Source organism: Dermochelys coriacea, chromosome 11 (genome assembly GCF_009764565.3).
Source record: "Dermochelys coriacea isolate rDerCor1 chromosome 11, rDerCor1.pri.v4, whole genome shotgun sequence".
Lineage (NCBI taxonomy): Eukaryota > Metazoa > Chordata > Testudines > Dermochelyidae > Dermochelys > Dermochelys coriacea.
In genome coordinates, this window is record NC_050078.2 from 21,042,944 (window position 1) to 21,060,657 (window position 17,714).

Below are 17,714 nucleotides of genomic sequence, written 5' to 3' on the forward strand. Positions count from 1 at the left end.
GATTTCCAGATAGCTTACTGTGTGCAAAGCTCTTGAATAAGAACTTACACCTAGTCTTGTCTGCTCTTCCTGGATATTAATGATCCCATGGTCATTTTAATAGGGGTAGGGGATTTTCCCCTAACATTCCATGTCCCTTATTCTTTAGTGTACTTATTGTCTGCTTACCAGCTGGCAGTTTCCCTCGAGGTATTTTCATTTCAGTGGTAATGGGCTGCCTATATGTATGTAGTTTATGTTGTGTTACGTGATCCTTCAGAACGAAAGGCACTATACACATAGTGTGTGTACGTGCAGGTGCGCATGTGTAAATTATACATCTATTGATTTTAAATGGATTATTCTACTAGGAGCTGCCAAAGATAAAGGTTATGGCCAAAAAAATCACACTTACACTATTGCAAATTGCATTGACTTCAGTGTCATTGCATCACTATATCTTAAGTAGAATACAGTAATACTTATTCTGTCTTTGCAGCCTTTTAATGCATAATATGTGGAATATCAAGGTGTATTCTCTGCACAGATTTTATTCCCATTTTGTTAGAAGTTTTGGGTTTGGAGAAATTTTCCCTTCATTGTAGACTTTATATTTCATTAAGTCATTGAGGCATTGTGGAAATGTGTATATAATTTATTTTGCTGAGCAGCTTTCTTGTCATGCATGAATAAGAGGTGACAGAAGATTCTCTTATACATTTATGTTTTTCTCTGTTGATTGGTTTTGCAGCTTCTGTGCATACATTATGACCAGTCAGTTAGACATGTTTTCATTGCTGTGAGTGGGCTAAGCCTTTGTTGATGCTTGCTGCAACTCAATTTATTTTCTTCTGTGCAAAGAAAAAGAAAATACATGCAATCTTGACCTCTGGTAGGCTTACAGCATGAGTATAAAACTATTATTATCTTTAATATGTTTTCCTTGTTATGCTTTCACTTTAAGAATAAATGTGCTTGGTTAGAAAGAGCTGTGTGGTAACTGGTGACAGCTGGCAATTAAAGCTGATCATAGCCTTAAAAAAGAAAGCAGAGTGCAGACACTGTCCTGTTTAGGCAATCGGGTTTGCTGGTTTTATTTGCAAACATTGGATCAAATTCTAGAGTCCTTTCTCAAGTAAAATTCACATAGAAGCCAGTAGATGTTTTGCCCATGGAATGAGTAAACACTGAGTAAGGACTTTTGGCCCATTCTTCAGTACATATTTTAACTCCTACCCAGATGGATTCTTGCACACATTGATATATACGGATTAAGGGACAACTTCCTCCCATAGATGCTCAGAATTCCTATCAAAGAAGTCAATGTAAACCACCACATCTGTACATCTGAGAACAAAATGTCGCCTTTTAACAAGGGCTTTGCCACACACCGTGAATAAGGAGCATCACATTGCTGGCCCAGGAGCAGACAGGAACGAGATTGTGAGCCTCAGATGCAGTCTTGTCCCAGTTTTCTTCTTTGCTCCAGGGAATCCTATATCTGGCTCCCCTCCACACATCAGTGGCAATGATTGTTCCCCTCCCTCCTGTGTGGGAAAGGAGACTAGCAGCACTGCAGAGATTGTTCTCCCTCTTGTGCTATGCCCCATGATATGAGTATCTGGGAAAAAGGAGTAAGGTGCTACCTTATGCTAATTTACTCTCCTGCATGGGCATGTACGAGGAGTCACAACTGAGACCTCCATTTCCTTTTCCTCTATCCCAGTGATACAGTGTTCAATCGGTTGTGCCTAATGAATCGAGATATTCCTGACAATATATTACAAATTGTCAAAAAGATGACTTGGTGCAGGTATAATTTGGTAAACTACCTGCTTCTACAACCTAGAAGGCTCTAACTTACAGAAGCCCACATGGAAAGGATGGGATACAGTAAATGAGTGATTTACACAATATTACTGTGGTTAGCAAAGGCTATTTCACAAACCCACATGTTCACATTTCCAAATTAGTTTGCCTCTAGCTCTCAGACAAGCAACATCCTCAAGGCATCAAGAGGGAAGGAATGCAAAGTTGGAAGAATAAGACTGACTTATATTGTATGCAGTGTTTTGACAATAAATCCTGCCTGCAGGAACTATTAGAGTGAAGAAAAAGTTGTCTACAAAGATTGGGACCTAAATATGCAAAATCTCAACTTCAGTGTGATGACTCATGTGATGTTATGGGTTTGCAGAGTTGAGCCCCAATTTTTCTACCAGACTTCATAGAAGAATTAGAAATGTGCAGAATTTTGGGGTGTCTCTATTTTTTAAAACCTGTCTGTCCAACTAGCTATCTAGATTAGACAAGTGGCAACATGATTTACTGCTAAGAGAGATATTAGAGTTCGGGTTGCTAATTTGTTTGGAGTTCCCAGGGTAGGGGTGGAAGAATGTTGTGTTGTTCTCAGATGAATTTCACTTGCTGATGAGCTCCAGAGGAAGCTGTGTCCGGATTTTTGGTTCAGAAAGGAAAATGCCAGAGGTGAGTTAGAGGGTAGCTTAAAAAGGATAAATGGAAATCTCTCTTTAAAGAAAAAATAGAGGCTCAAACCTTTTATTGGTTTTAATTACATTAGCATTATTTTTAAAGTAAGCTATCCAAAACATAGGTAATACATATCTGGAATTCTACAACATTTTCATTACTGTTAATTTCTGTAAGGTGTCAATATGATTAGTGTGTTTAAAGCCCCCAGGAAGAAAGTGAAGTTCCAAGATTGTTTTTACTTGGCACTTTCCTTAAAGGGAAATGGAACAAATCATGAGTTGCTTTTCTTTATTACTGAAGCAGCTGTAAGTTTGTCTGATGTAAAGCCGATCACGAAAGTTATTTTATTTAAAGGAACTGCCAGTGTTTGCCTCTTTATACTGAGTAAGACTGATTGTACAGAATGGAATTCTCACCCAGTGAGAATACAAAGTTGCTACAGTTATTGATCCATAACTGTACATTTTGTTGTCAGGTCTGACATTTCCTCACTCTGTTTGTGGGTGTCTGGTTTGCATAATCACTGTGCGGTTGTCAGTAAACACAGGTGCAAATCCCTGTATTCAGCTTTCAGCCAATGAGAACTGTGTGATTTACATAGCTGTTGTCTGCTTAGACAAAGAACAAACATACACTTACAACTTGAATGTCTTTCCTTTTAAATTAAGGAAACAAGAAAGAAAAAGTTGGAATGATGGAGGCATGATGCTTCCTCTCTGTCTAACAAAATGGTAGCTGTCAGGCAGACTCATTTAGGAATGCAAAGGTGTAGAACATAGGAAGTGAAATAATAAATTAGGTAACTATTCAAATCATAAATAAAGTTGTATTCAATTTGCAAATATGTCCACTCTGATTGGCTGCTATGTTTCCTCTCCTCACATTGTCCCCTTTTACTGAAAATATGAAGCTGCCAGCAATAAATAAGGCCACTTCTTTCTCAGTCCTTCACCTGAAATATTGACAAGAAAAGGAAAAATGCCCCAAAGCACCCAAACAGGGTGTGGAGGTGCCCAGAGGGAAAGTGTTCTCAACGCAACACTGTTTGGACTCATTTTCATCTTTGCCTCCAACCTTTCTTCTCTGCAGACCAGCAAGACCCTTGTTTACATCACAAGAATACTGACTTCCCCATCTTCTTTCAGTTATGAAGAGAGAGAGAAAGTGAGAGAGAAAGAGTGTGTGTGAGGGGAGCTTTACTGAGCATTAGAAAAGGGAAAGGCAGAAGAAAGGGGAAATGAAACAATTTAATTTACATTCCATCTCATTTAATTTGTTTTAGCATTGGGTTTTTTTACAGCTTTTTCTTATCTTATATTTACATTTTGACTGTTTAATTTAAAATTTCAGTGGCAATATTTCAGCATCTGAGTAATAATGGTACACTGGGTTAATGAACATCTTAGCTGCCAGCCTTAGAGTTTGTTCATTTGGGAGATGGTGGTTATCTAATCAGCAGGGAACTCCTTCAAGCTGTCATTTTAAATAATTTGATTTAGAACCCTACTGTATATTCATCTTGCTAGATACTGACATGTTTCAACTGATATAAATAATATTTCCTCCTAGAATATCCCAGGTAGTTAGTTACTCACTACACACAGACTAAGGGTAGGATATCTTTTTCAGACTAGTGTGACACTAGTTTAATTCTAATGGAACTATTCCTGATTTGCACCAGTGTAAGAGAAAGAATAAGGTCCTAGGAATAGATCTACTTTGAGAACTTGGGGGGAAAACACACTAATAGCCTGGAAGAGTTTAATGTAACTCTATTAGTTTATATTAAGGCTGTAAGGCATAATTAAAAGGACCTGATAGCGTGACATCCAATGGATGGTTTTCTCTTAAAAATTCTGCTGATGTCATAATTCCGAATTTTGGTTGAACTATTTTAGCACCAATCAATGTGTTCTCACACATTCCAAAAAAACTGATGGCATTTAAGCTAGCAAGCAGGCAATTCTCTCACCTTGCACAATTGACTTGAAAATGACATGCATGTAGGTCTTGATAGTCTGCAATTGGGAATTGTTATATCGCTAACCCTTCAATTAACTTATTTTCTAGTAACTCATTACAGCCTTTCTATTGCCATATAGTTATTCCTTTTCCTTCATTCTTTGTGTGAGGATATCCACTGGCTCTGTGCAATTACTATAGCAAGTAATAAATCCTGAAAGAAATAAAAAATCCTCACCTAAGGCACAGATGGATTATATCCGCATCTCAGACGCACACAGAAAAGCCTGCCAAAGCATTAGAAAACCCTCCCCACCAAACATTTATCTCCGTGTTTTTAATGTGATCTTTCCCTTTTCTAATCAACCCCCCTCCATATTCTTAGTCCCACCTTCCCATACACCACCTCCAATTAAATAGCCACTTTGAGTCACTGAAATGACAGATTTCAGAGTAGCAGCCGTGTTAGTCTGTATTCGCAAAAAGAAAAGGAGTACTTGTGGCACCTTAGAGACTAACAAATTCATCTGAGCATAAGCGTTCGTGAGCTACAGCTCACTTCACTTCAGTGGGGAGATATGTATTTTCCACTGAATGCATCCGATGAAGTGAGCTGTAGCTCACAAAAGCTTATGCTCAGATGAATTTGTTAGTCTCTAAGGTGCCACAAGTACTCCTTTTCTTTTTGAAATGACAGAAGTTCTTCCAAAATAAGATTACTAAACACTCAAGAATAAAGGCTGTAATCAGCACTAGGTTAAAGCATCAGAACAACAGGCAATCTATCCACAGGAGCAACATCTCCTGGAATCATGTGATGGTCAAATCTCACTTTTCATGTAATATTACAAATACTGCTAGCTCTCGTAGCTGGAAAGGAAAACTAGGATGTGTTCTGTCTGTGACTGCAGGGATGTCTGCCTACGTGTACAGGCAGCCTGAAACAATAGCTCCAATAGTAATAATACCTAGCTCTCATGTAGTGCTTTTCATTTTTAGATCTCAAAAGAGGTCAGTATCATTATCCCCATTTTACATATGGGGAAATTGAGATCACCCAACAAGCCCCTGGCTGGCCAAGCCAGGAATTGACCTCAGATCTCCTGAGTTCTAGTCAACTGCTCTGCCCAGTGGGCTACACTGCCTCCCCAAAGGTATTAACTGCCTCCATGCATCTTAAATCTGAAACCTCTTGCACTGGGGGCCTTCCAATGAAACCAGCCGACGATTCTTTGTTGGGGGAGGGGGCCAGGAGCTCACTGCTGCCATCCCATATTAGGCTGGAGTCTAGAAAGTCCTTTGGTCAGGTAGTTGGGGGCTTACTCCAGATACTCCTCCTGCTTTTGACAGGACGTTCAGTCAGGGAACAGTAAGCATGCCATGTGTCTTAGGTGACCAGTCAGATGGCTCAAATAGTTGAATACTCACTACAAAGAATATGTGAAAAACCCATAGGTCCATATGTATTTGTAGCACCCTTTATTGAACTATTATAAATAACATATTTATAAAATGGTATGCAGACCTGTCTAAACAGGAAAAAAAAATGCACCAAATGTGAATCCCGTTAGCATTCAGTGACCATTCAGCAGCATGTAGATATGGAAATAATTCCTTGTACTTATCTCTGTATTCCTCATAAACAATGAATGTCCTTAATTCAATCTCAGAGGATATTAAACCAAATAAAACAGACAGTTAATTGCTGGTTACTGGAGTGGAATGGAGGAATGGATTTTATTTGGCTAAAACGGGACAAGAATATTTTGATAGTCACTGAAAATTTTGTTACACTAGTTAGTGGCTAGCCAGGTAGGCAAAACTTTGTACACTTCTTGAAAAGAGCTTAAGTGGAAAGAAACCATTGTGTGGGCTGGTAGCAGCTAGACAACTTAGGAAAAGGCTTCCCTAAAGCTGCAATCATTATCAATTGTTTTTCTGCTGATCTGTGTTGAGCAATGGTATCGCACTTTTCAAATGTACTCTGACCTCAAAAACAAGATGCCGAACATAAGATATCCCCCCACGCCAATCTTCCCTCCAGCTTGTTCCTGCCAGAATAGACTATTCAATTGTGTATTTTGCAGCCAGGCAGGAACTGTGCATCACGATTCTCTCAGCTGAAGGGAAGGAAAGCTGCAGTATGGGGACTGAGAGAGCTGTTATTGATGGAAGGAATTTTTCACTGGCTTTTTGTCTCCGTGTGTGTGAAAAATAATGTTCTCTGAAAATTTACAAGTTCTTCCTGCCAAAAGCAGTTGTTTTCACAGTTCTCATTTTGCCAATTTCAACCTGGTTAAGGGGAAAAAAATAAGTTTTCACCTATCTACCTTAAGCTTCTTGGATGACAGATGCTGGAAAGTGCAGTAGAATCAGTAAAAATGCCAAAATAACAAATTACCCCTTAAGAATAAAAACCTCAAACATGAATAGCTGTGTGGAGTTGAAGAGACATTTGAAAGTGATAGGAGCAAAAGGAAAAGCAAAAAGCATTATTAACCAACTGTATTAATTAATCTCGAAGGAATGGTGTTTTGACATTTTTAGGAATCCCAATCAGCTGCTATGGCTTTAGCTTTAATTTTCTCTTGCAGTAAATTTAATGAAAAATAATTAAGTCATCTCAGAATACTGACTGTACAACTCAATCTAACTGCATTTAAATTTAGAGATAGGACTCCAGCAAAACACTTACTCCTAATGTTTGCTTGACATAATGGTATTTTCATTAACCTATCGGTACTGAATGCAAGCAAAGCTTGGGAAATGGGATGCTCTGTCTTTTGTACATAGGCACTGATATACGTGCCATGGTATAAAAATCGAAGATTAGAGCATTAATACAAGTTAAATGTTCTATTTAACATGCATGGGAGGGAAATACATCCCTAGACAAAAACGCATTTCTGAAGCAGAAGATGTTTGGAAAGAAAAAGGGAAATTATATAGCTTACTTTTCTGACAACTTCTTCCAGCGTAACCCTCTGGACAGGTGCACACATTATTTCTCACACAGTGGCCACCATTCTTACAAGGAGGATGGCAAAGAGCTAACAAAGTGAAAGAGAAGAACTTTAGGTCAATTTAGCATCATGATTTCAACATTTTTAAAAATTGGATTGAAATCAAACCCTGTAAATGTGCCACTGTCCTTTGAAAAACAAGATAACTCAATGAAAGAGAGTTGTTTAACTCATTCCAATGTTACTCTCCCAGTTAAGAGTGGCAATTCTGTTGGAAATGCAACCTCTGTAATCTCAATGGGAGTGGGGCATTCTCTGGTCAGTGGGAACAAAGGGTGTCAGGTTCCATTAAAGGTCCTGGCCTCCTTTGATTGGGGGCAGAGAAGGAAGCATCACCTGAGGTGGTAGCTGGAGGAGAGGCTAAGGTAAGCAATTGTCCATGGGTGCAACTGCGGGAGGGTATATGTGCCCTATACCTTCAGATGAAGTCCTCTTTCATGCCTGGATCAGAGACAACTTCTCTGATGGGGGAGAGGATATATTTTTGGCTCTTGTTAAGGAGGGAATTGTTAACTATCTGGGAATTTGATTGTGGGTGGCAGGAGGCAACCAAGGTAATTGGTAGCACCTTCTTGTGGCAGGTGTCTGGTGCTCGTTCCATAGGAGGTCTGGTTCCCTGGTAAACCAGAGTTGGAAGTGGACTGAGGGAAGGCATCCCCTAAAGAAACTGGAGAATAGGTTTGGGGCTGTATATGTCTCATACAGTGAGGAGACAACTCCCTTTCCCGAGCTCCTTAACTTTCAAATGAGGGGAGGGTGATTAGGTCAAAGCAAGGGGCTGAGACCAGGTTTGGAGGAGTGGGGGGCTGATAGCAGCCCTCAAATATTTGGAAACAAGTATGGAAGGAATCATGACCTGCACTGTATGAATTACTGCTGGATAGTTCCCAGATGAGTTAATAACGCAGCAGCCTAAATAAGCCCTTGAATCTTGTCTTTCTTCCTGTAAGTAGGGACAATGTACTGGTTGGGGGGAAGGGGGGGACAAGCTTTGCTGTAGCAGGATGCTACATACCTCCCCTATCCCTGCAAACTAGAACCAAACCACAAGCAGTTCCAATGCTCTCCAGTGTGAATTATTTGGGAAATCAATAGGTGCTAGAACCATAGTAATTTTATGGGTGCTCATCATTTTAACTCCCTAAGGCAGAGGCCATCCTTGAGGAGACAAGATTTTTGACCCTTTTAAGAACTTTAGAGTGCTTGAAAGATGCATTTTTGTGTAACCTTACAGAACTCTGCATGTATCATGACAACTAATGGAAGCACACAAGCATATATCTTGGTGCGCTCAGGTCTTTGTCAAAGGAAGGAGATAAGAGAGAAGTTTTAAGTATTGATCCACTAATTGCAGCATCAATGGCCTATGATCTCTGCCTATTAGCAAAAGTTGCACTCTGCTGCTGTCTGCAGAAAATGTTTGACTATTTAGCAACTTTCAAAATGGAACAAAGTATTCTTGATGTGCAGAAAAAGGGTTTTTTTTGTTAAATTTCATAGAAATATTTGTAATTTTTGGTTTGAGACGCACCTTGCTCTAAACCAAACTCACTATACAGTAAGATGATGATGATGATCCCTTTTTTTGAAAAACATAAATACTTGTCAGAGCAGAGCTATATTTTAAAGTTATTAATTAGATGTTAATTTTGTCATGACTTGCTCTAATTAATTTCAGATGAATTGTTTAGTTCTCTGCAATACATAAATATTTAGTCCAATAACAACTCCTTTAAAAAAAAACTTCTATGCAGATTTCCAATGTACTATAACAGGAAAATGGCATAGATGGAGTTCACAAACCAAATTCCTGGGTATAATATGTACCGCACAAAGTCAGATAATCATTTAAATAGACTTTATCACTTACCATTTCCATTAAAGCCTGAATCTACTATCCATGTGATACATTGAACTTTCTTACCAGTTTGGCACTGTGGTCCATAGAAGCCATAAGGACAAGCACAGGTATTTGGGCGTACACAGATTCCACCATTTAGGCAAAGAGGGCTACAGATAGCTGGATATAAATAGAAATTCAATCAAAATCAATTACTCTCATTCTTTTAGTTTTAAAATATTAGGAGCTGGGTTCTCTTTGCTTTTACATAAATCTGAAAGATATCCTAGCACATTTCATATAAACAAAGGTTTTCTCCAATGCTAGCAAAAAATGTCCCATTTGTCTAGCAGGTCTGCTGTGTAGTGTATTGGTTGTCCTAGCAGTGGCTGGATTTCAGTGATGCCTTAGCATAGCTGTAAAGCATTTGGGAATCCTGTGGATATACTTTATTAGTTTATTTCAGATGTGTATCCATGATTTGCACAATTCATTTGCTTTGATTTTTGTATCTTGCCCAAGATTTTTAAAGTTTATACTTTTTCAACATATAAGTGGCTGTTTAAAATAGCTTTCCCTCTCTATCTCTTTTGTCTTTCAGTATGTTACAGTAATAGTTTGTTTCCATAAGAATTACATTATCGCAAGTGCTAAGCGTCTAAAGAAATTAAGGATCACTGGGATATTTCAGATTAAATTAAATGCAGCTGTATAAGGCTAGGAAAATATGAAACTATAGTTTGGATGAGAGGCTACCATGGCTTATGAAACAATCACCTACAAAATCAAAATGTGCATTCTCCATCACTAAAGGCATTTTCTTCTTTTATACTTACATGATCAGTACTAGCTCCTCATTTCTTTTTTATATTAATTCCTTTAGTAATTCCCAGTATGATCAGCATTTTGGGCAAATCACATGGATTTCAGATAGAGAAATGAATGCATGAGACACCAATGCTTTCTAAATGTTTACCTGTTTCACAAGAAGGACTGCTCCATCCAGTTTTGCATTTGCACTCATCTGGTGATACACATTTCCCACCATTATGACAATGTCTATTGCATAGCACTGCAAAATAAACAATTGATTTCAAGAGTAAATTTAAACATGCAAAGGATTAGGGTCAGATTCTGCTATCAGTAATACTGATACAAATCTAGCAGCAACTCCACTGCAACTAAGAGTTACTCTGGATTTATGCTGGTAAAACTGCGAGCAGAATTTGTCCCTTTGGGTTTTTTTTAATCCTTCATGTTTTTGACAAAGCCTTGCATCAAAATTCTTAACTTTTATGTATTTCAACTATTCTGCTGCAGAGCTAAAATTATTTTCCTGTCAAGGGAACCTGATATTTAAATCAGATGCAAGGACTGCAGTTATGAAACTGTAATATATGTTTTGCGATTCAACTAATGTAGAGTGTTTTGAAGGCTGATTTCCACCCCACACCCTGATGTTCTATATGTTGAACCTATTTTGTAACTTGTTTTGCACAATGACATGAATCTTAATGGCTAAGCTTGGCTGTTTGTATTCTCAAAATTAGTATTACTGTATTCACTCACACAACCTTGCATTTCACAATCGTTACTGTAAATAAAGCTTTTTTGACCATAGGTGCTTTTATGTAACAAATGTTGATACAGATGTGCCTATGTTACATAACACAAATGTATTTTTGGAAAACATATTCCAAGAAATGGTTTAGCCAGTGCATTAAATATATTTTACTTCAATTTTCTTGCTCTATTCAATCATAATTTTGAGGGAAAATATAGGCTTTTTGTGTTTTATAATTTTCTGCAAGTGCCAAAATGGGGGTGAAAGACTAAATTGACTTATACATACTTGTTTCACATCTAGGACCAACAAATCCATAAGTACAGGAACAGCTATTTTGAGCCACACAGGTTCCTCCATGCTCACAAGGTGGATCACACAACACTATACAAATCACAAGTAGACAAGTAAAGAAAGGAACACAACTTAATACTACATAATAGATTGAGCACAGCTCTATGCATTTATGAGCCCAATACTCACTACTTTTTTATTTCCTACAATATCATTATTATTTTTAAATATTCCTCTACAAAGTGGCTGCTTACAATACCATTATGTGGGAAAACCTGACATCACCTTGATAAGACGGGAGTAACAATGCAAATATGATATAATATTAGTATGGGAGTGACCACAGCCACAGCATATTGATTCCTGTGTTAAGCCTCTGAGCAATGCACATTTTGAACTAGATATTTTCAAATGTTTTAGAAGACTCGGAGTGAACAGGCTGCTTGTGCAGTTAGTATTAAAAAGTCTTTGATATTTCTTCTTGGCTTGCAAATGCTCAGTAAACTTTACATGGGGTCAGAGTTGTACTGAACCAAAGAAGGAGTAATTATTTCCTCCAAGTCCAATGGCTTTGCAAGGAAATGTTGTAGCAAAATGCTATCCATTTAAGCAACAGTTTTTGAATTTTTAATCAGCAATGTGGGGTGTGCAAAGAAATCAACTAAACCATAGGCAATAAATTTCTCCACAGGATGTGATATTGTAGTATACTATGGCTTTCTAACCAAGGAAGAAGAGGACGAAGCATATGGCACAAATCATAGATAAACTTGGGAAGTACTGCAACTCCAGAAAAACATCATTTGTGCAAGGCAGTGGGTTTTTATTTGAAATGAAGGCTATTATGAGCCAGTTTAAGTAGTAAATGTGAGTTTAGGGAACTATGTGATTCAATAAAATTGAGGCTTATATGTGGAATACAAATGACTAGTCAGAAACAGAATGCTGCAGGAAACTCCTTGAAACTTTGACATGTAGATTCAGGCTCCCAGTGACTCTGTACAAAATAAGCTGCTAGTAAACATGGCACAATTTCAAAGGAGAAAGCTAGAAATGAGAGGAATCCAAAATAAGATTTAAAAAGTTTCCTGAAATGCAAAATTTTGATATGCTAGTGGGGAAGTTCACTCCTGTACAGAGGACCAGCACAAGGCCTATGTACCACTTAGTTCGTATTCACGCATTCTTTAGAGTAATGGTCCCCAAACTTTTTCTATCGCGCCTCACCTCACTCGTAATGGATCTATCCGCCCACTCCCCACCCAGCTGTGGCTGGGGCCAGGAGCCAGGGCCAAGGCCAGAGCCAGGACCAGGAGCTAAGGCCAGGGCCAGAGCTGAGGCCGTGGCTGGGAGCAAAGCCACAGTCAGAGCCGGATGCTGCAGCTGGGAGTGGGGCCGTGGCCTGAGGCCATGTCTGGGACCAGGGCTGGGGCCAGAGGGAAGTTGGGGCAGAGCGGGGCTGGGTAGCGCTTCTCCTCCACCCCCTGTGGGGCTGGCCTGCCCTCCTCCCCTGCCTGAATGTTCCTCTGTCTGCCCCACAGTTTGGGGACCCACTGCTTTTGAGGGATGAATTTAACCCAAGAGGAAATATGCCACACAATTAAAAATGAATGTAGCCACATGCTTGGCAAACAGCAAGGCATTGTTTAATATCATTCTGTAAGTACACGGAGTACAAAAGAAACAGCAGCTTGGTCCACAAATCTAAACATGAATGGCAGAGTTGTATCTGTTAAAATGGATATGAAGATAATGCAATGTTATTCAATATATAACTACCTAAATCTAAATCTAAAACAAAGCTTTTTCCACATTCAGAGAATAAAGTACTACTAGAAGGGAAAGTAACTATTACAACTTGTTCTTAAAACCAGTAACCTTGACAATACCTTTTCAAATGATAAATGGACATCTGCCACTTATGCTGGGTCTGAAAAATTATGCCACCAAGTTATTTTAAAAATGTTGGGTGTACACACCACACAGTTACATAAAAAGTAGACCAAAAGCATACTGAGAGACATTTGAGATGATTTCCTAGACCTGAGATATCTGGATAGAGAATAGCACAGGAAGACCAACAAACCATTAATTGCTGTGATCTAGCTCAGCGGTTCTCAAACTAGGGCCACCGCTTGTCCTGGTGGGCCAGGCTGGTTTGTTTACCTGCCGCGTTTGGCTGACCATGGCTCCCACTGGCCGTAGTTCGCCGCTCCAAGCCAATGGGGTTTGCGGGAAGCGGTGCGGGCCGAGGGATGTGCTGGCCGCCCTTCCTGCAGCCCCATTGGCCTGGAGCAGTGAACCGCGGCCACTGGGAGTCGCGATCGGTCGAACCTGCGGATGCGGCAGGTAAACAAACCAGCTCAGCCCGCCAAGGGCTTTGCCTGAACAAGCAGCGGCCCTAGTTTCTGATCTAGCTGACAAGTAAAAATATATAACATGAAATAAAGTGAACTAGGTATTGAAAAGGTACACACACTCACCCTATGCAGTTGGAAGGCTAAATAAAGTATAGATGGATCCGTAAGTTGCAGGGATTCACATGATTTACATAAAGCCATAATGTGAACATTATCCTCTCAAAACTTTTTAAGTTGCAACTAAGTGCTCGGAAGCAAAAAATATTCTGTGTCAGATGCAGGACGTATATTTTGGTAATTAAAGTTAGAGAAGGCATACTCTAAGGAAGTGACTTTTAATAAACCACTTTGACACTAACAATTTAAATGAATGCCATTTGGTATTAGTTCTACTCCTGAGGTATTTCAATGCATATCTTTGGTGTTGAAGTTGTACTGGATGATTATTTAATTTGGTCTAATGTCCTTAAACACAATGAAAGACATAGACAAATTATGCATTTAGTGTGTGAAATACATAAATCTTGGTGTATTTTTTTTACTGTATCTCTACTGGAAAAATGTTGAACAAAGATGGATTAATTGCTGACCCAGATAAAATAAAAGCACTTCTTGAAACACCAATTCCTAAATATAAAGAAATCTACAGAGGCTCATGGGTGTGATAAACTGGGGAAAATATAATTCCAAATTTCTAAGATCAATAGATCTTTAGAGAACTGCTGAAAAATGATAATGCCTTAGATTTATAGCACAGATATAAAAAGACATATCAATAAGCAAATACTTAGCATCAGTTTTAACATAATGAAGCCAGTTCCACTGCCAGTATATGGATTTTATGAAGAATTAGGTGTATGGCCAAGTACCAATATATTAAACAACAAATGTGTCCTTGTTCCATTTGCAAATGGTACATGGACTGTCCTGATTTCTGCACGTATATTTATCAATCGTAACTATTCACTAAATAACTAGATTATTTTTTCAGTTTAGGATTGTGATTGGTCATCTAAATCATAGTCTTGTTTTTGCTGCCTGAATGGATTACTGGAACTTTTAAAATAGGAGATAAGGAATGGCAGTTAACAAACAATGAATAGTGAATTCTCTTTATAGTGCATGTCATGATAGTTATAAACCAGACTTCTGTAAAGGAAAATAAAGTGTCTCTATTAGAATTCTTTTGAGCATGTTACAAAAAAGAATTGATAAAGAAGAAGTGGTTGACATAATTTATTTGGACTTTCAAAAACCTTTAACAAGTCTCTCAACAGGCTATTTAGGAAATTGTTTATTTTTATGGAGTGCATTTTTGTTTATTTGCATAGCTACAGTAAGTCAAAGATATAGGGTTTACATTTTGCTCAGATGAATTAGTTATATAGTTGGAAATGGCAACCTTAATGTTTACATTTCCTGATTTCTTTTGATTTTTAACTATGCAGCCTTCAATACTGCATTATTATAGTTTTATGAATTTGAAATCCGTAAGACTGGAAAGTTTAGCTGATTTGCTTTGGGGACATACTATGCATGTAAACTGTGACATGAAGCTAAATTCAGTGATGATGTAAGAGGGCCCAACTTCATTGGTGTCAACATTTGCAATTCCAGTGCTGACTGAAATCAGGAAGTACGGAGGTGCATGAAAAGGGATCTGGGGTGGGCGGGAGGGAGGAAGCAGAGGGGGAGAGTCAAACTTTTCTCAAACATCTGAAGAGGTGTATGTAGCTTTAGTTTAAGTTTAGCAAATAAATCTTTCCCAAACTTTATCTGAACTAATTCATTCACCTATGATAGTTATTGGAGTAACTCATGGTGTCTCATACTGCAAGATTTTCATGATTCTAGAGTAACTTGTTCTACTGAATGTAACTATACTTGGTGGAAGCAGACGAGGGAAATAATGGATATTTATAAAGAAAAGATATTTGGCATCAATTCTAAATTATGTTAAGTAACTATAGCAACCCATATCTCTGGACTGTAACAGCCTGATCCAAAGCTTATGGAAGTCAATGGGAGTCTTATAGCTTCGAAACTAGGAGCCCTTGCATTACTCGATCTATTGTCTGCATGTATGTTTGAAAGACTGCAACACAGGGACAGCATTTGCATACAAGATTTTCTTTATTAATCAGGAATGAACAGTGTTCTAACACTATGCACTTTTCTGGACACACAGGTGTCTAAAGACAGGCAGCAATGAACCATGATTTTAAAGTACATGACCATATGCTTCATAAAACTTGTGTGACCAAGTACTATGCCAGGCAATTTAAACTAAGTGACATTCAAATGTATTATTTCTTCTTTCACTGTGTATTTTGCATGCAAGACATCAAGTAATTATGTCTACTTCAGTGGACTTCCTTCCTCCTGCCCTTTCCACATTTTAAGATGTATTTGAACTGTGGAAAAAAACATGCTGTTTGTGATGTCAAAACATTTTACACTTATTGTGACATTTGAATATTAAATATAGGGTAAAGAAATTCTGCTTCTGGAGAGAAGCAGAAGGTGAAAACAGCACATTAGCTGCAGAGAGAGAGAGAGAGAGAGAGAGAGAGCATGCGCTATCACATAGTATAAGAAATGTATCTACTGGGCCATTCCCTCAGTAATAGAAATATACTGTGTGTTTTAAATTCTTTTCTAAAACATATTTCCTCTATATTACAAAATACAATTTTCCACAAATATTTTATAAACTGTACAAAAGTATTACAGTGATTTTTTTTGTTTAAAACCTTTTTGGATGGCATAAAATTTCAATAAGGAGAGAATTATTGTGACAAATAGTCAATCTTTCTGTCAAATTTATATAATGTTTATCATTTAAAACCCAAAGATGAGAAGTTGAGATGTTGTTAGTGTTTTCTATGAACATCAGATTTTTTTTAAAAAGAAAAAATCTACCACAACCCTCACCTCTGAAAGTACTTTCATTGTGTTTAATTTTTATTTTAAAATATGATCATACCATTTTTACAGGTCTCGCCACTGTCCCCTTTGGAATACCTGCAAATAACAGGAGCTGTACACATTTTGAGACAAATGATATAGACTTCTTACTTGAAATCTAGGTAATGGATATGCAGCCTGTACATACTATGACTTGAGGTCCTGCATACTTTCCAGTAAATCAAGGCTTCATGTTAGATTTCACTTATGTACTATTCTGTTTCAGCATTTGAGAGAACTAAGCAAGATCAGAAGAGATATCATTAGAAACTGTTACTGTAACAATTGTAAAATTATTTATCTTCCAACACATATGAATAGAACAAGCCTCCGATAGGTAGAGATAAGGTTTGAATATGCAAAGGGAAAAATGGGTAATCTGGCCAGCATCCAACACCACATTCGAATAAAAATGGATTGAAGCTTTTATTTGAATTTAGGACACATAGAGAAAGAAGATACAGTAAAGGTGTATAATAAAAATGTATAAGTGACAAGTATAGACGTTTAGATTGGCCGTCTGTTTGCCAAGGTAGAGCCCAATACAGTTCCCATGATAGTACATGGAAAAAATCCCACTCACTTCAATGTGTGTTGAATCAAACTCAATGTTCCTCGTACAGTATGTTTGTCTTTGGTCAGGATATACTGCATTTAAGAAGAGTATTTTATTCATTTCTATTTGTAAAAAGTATTTATCAGCATCTAGCACATTTATCAAATAAGCAACAATAAAAGCTTTAATCTTAAAAAAAAAAGATAGCTTCATTAAGACAAAGTATCATAGTGAGCTAATACACATCTTGGATTGGGCCCCAGACAACAGATAGAAAGGACTGAGGCCCACCAATGCCCAAGACCTCCTCCACACAATCACAGGGAATGAAATACTCGGGGAGGGGATAGTATTCAGCTAATCATACTGATGATCCCCATGAGAAGGCTGAAACCCCCATTGGCATATAGTCCTTTCCAATATACCCTGGAAAAATATTCTTTTCTGTCCCAGATTCAAATACCACCTCAACCACTGTATGTGTGTACAATAATCACCTTGAGTAAATATTTCATCCTTTTCATACCCCAAACTAAGGTTGGTGGCTAGAGGCCAGATTTACAAAAGTCTGTGAGAATTATGCACCTAATTCACCTAGATGTTTTTGTAAATCCCACAAAATCCTGCATTTTTAGGTGCATAAGTACCTTTGTAAAACTGGCCCTAAGCAACTGTC

General features: G+C 38.0%; 1 protein-coding gene across 1 annotated transcript in view; it reads right to left on the bottom strand.

Moving 5' to 3' along the window:
- Positions 1–17,714, bottom strand: part of LOC119863491 (von Willebrand factor D and EGF domain-containing protein-like) — a 158,892-nt gene that overhangs the window by 17,026 nt on the left and 124,152 nt on the right. The window contains 4 exon segments of the mRNA XM_043504852.1: positions 7,389–7,484; positions 9,382–9,477; positions 10,274–10,369; positions 11,150–11,245. Of these exon segments, the coding sequence (XP_043360787.1) occupies positions 7,389–7,484; positions 9,382–9,477; positions 10,274–10,369; positions 11,150–11,245 (384 nt within the window).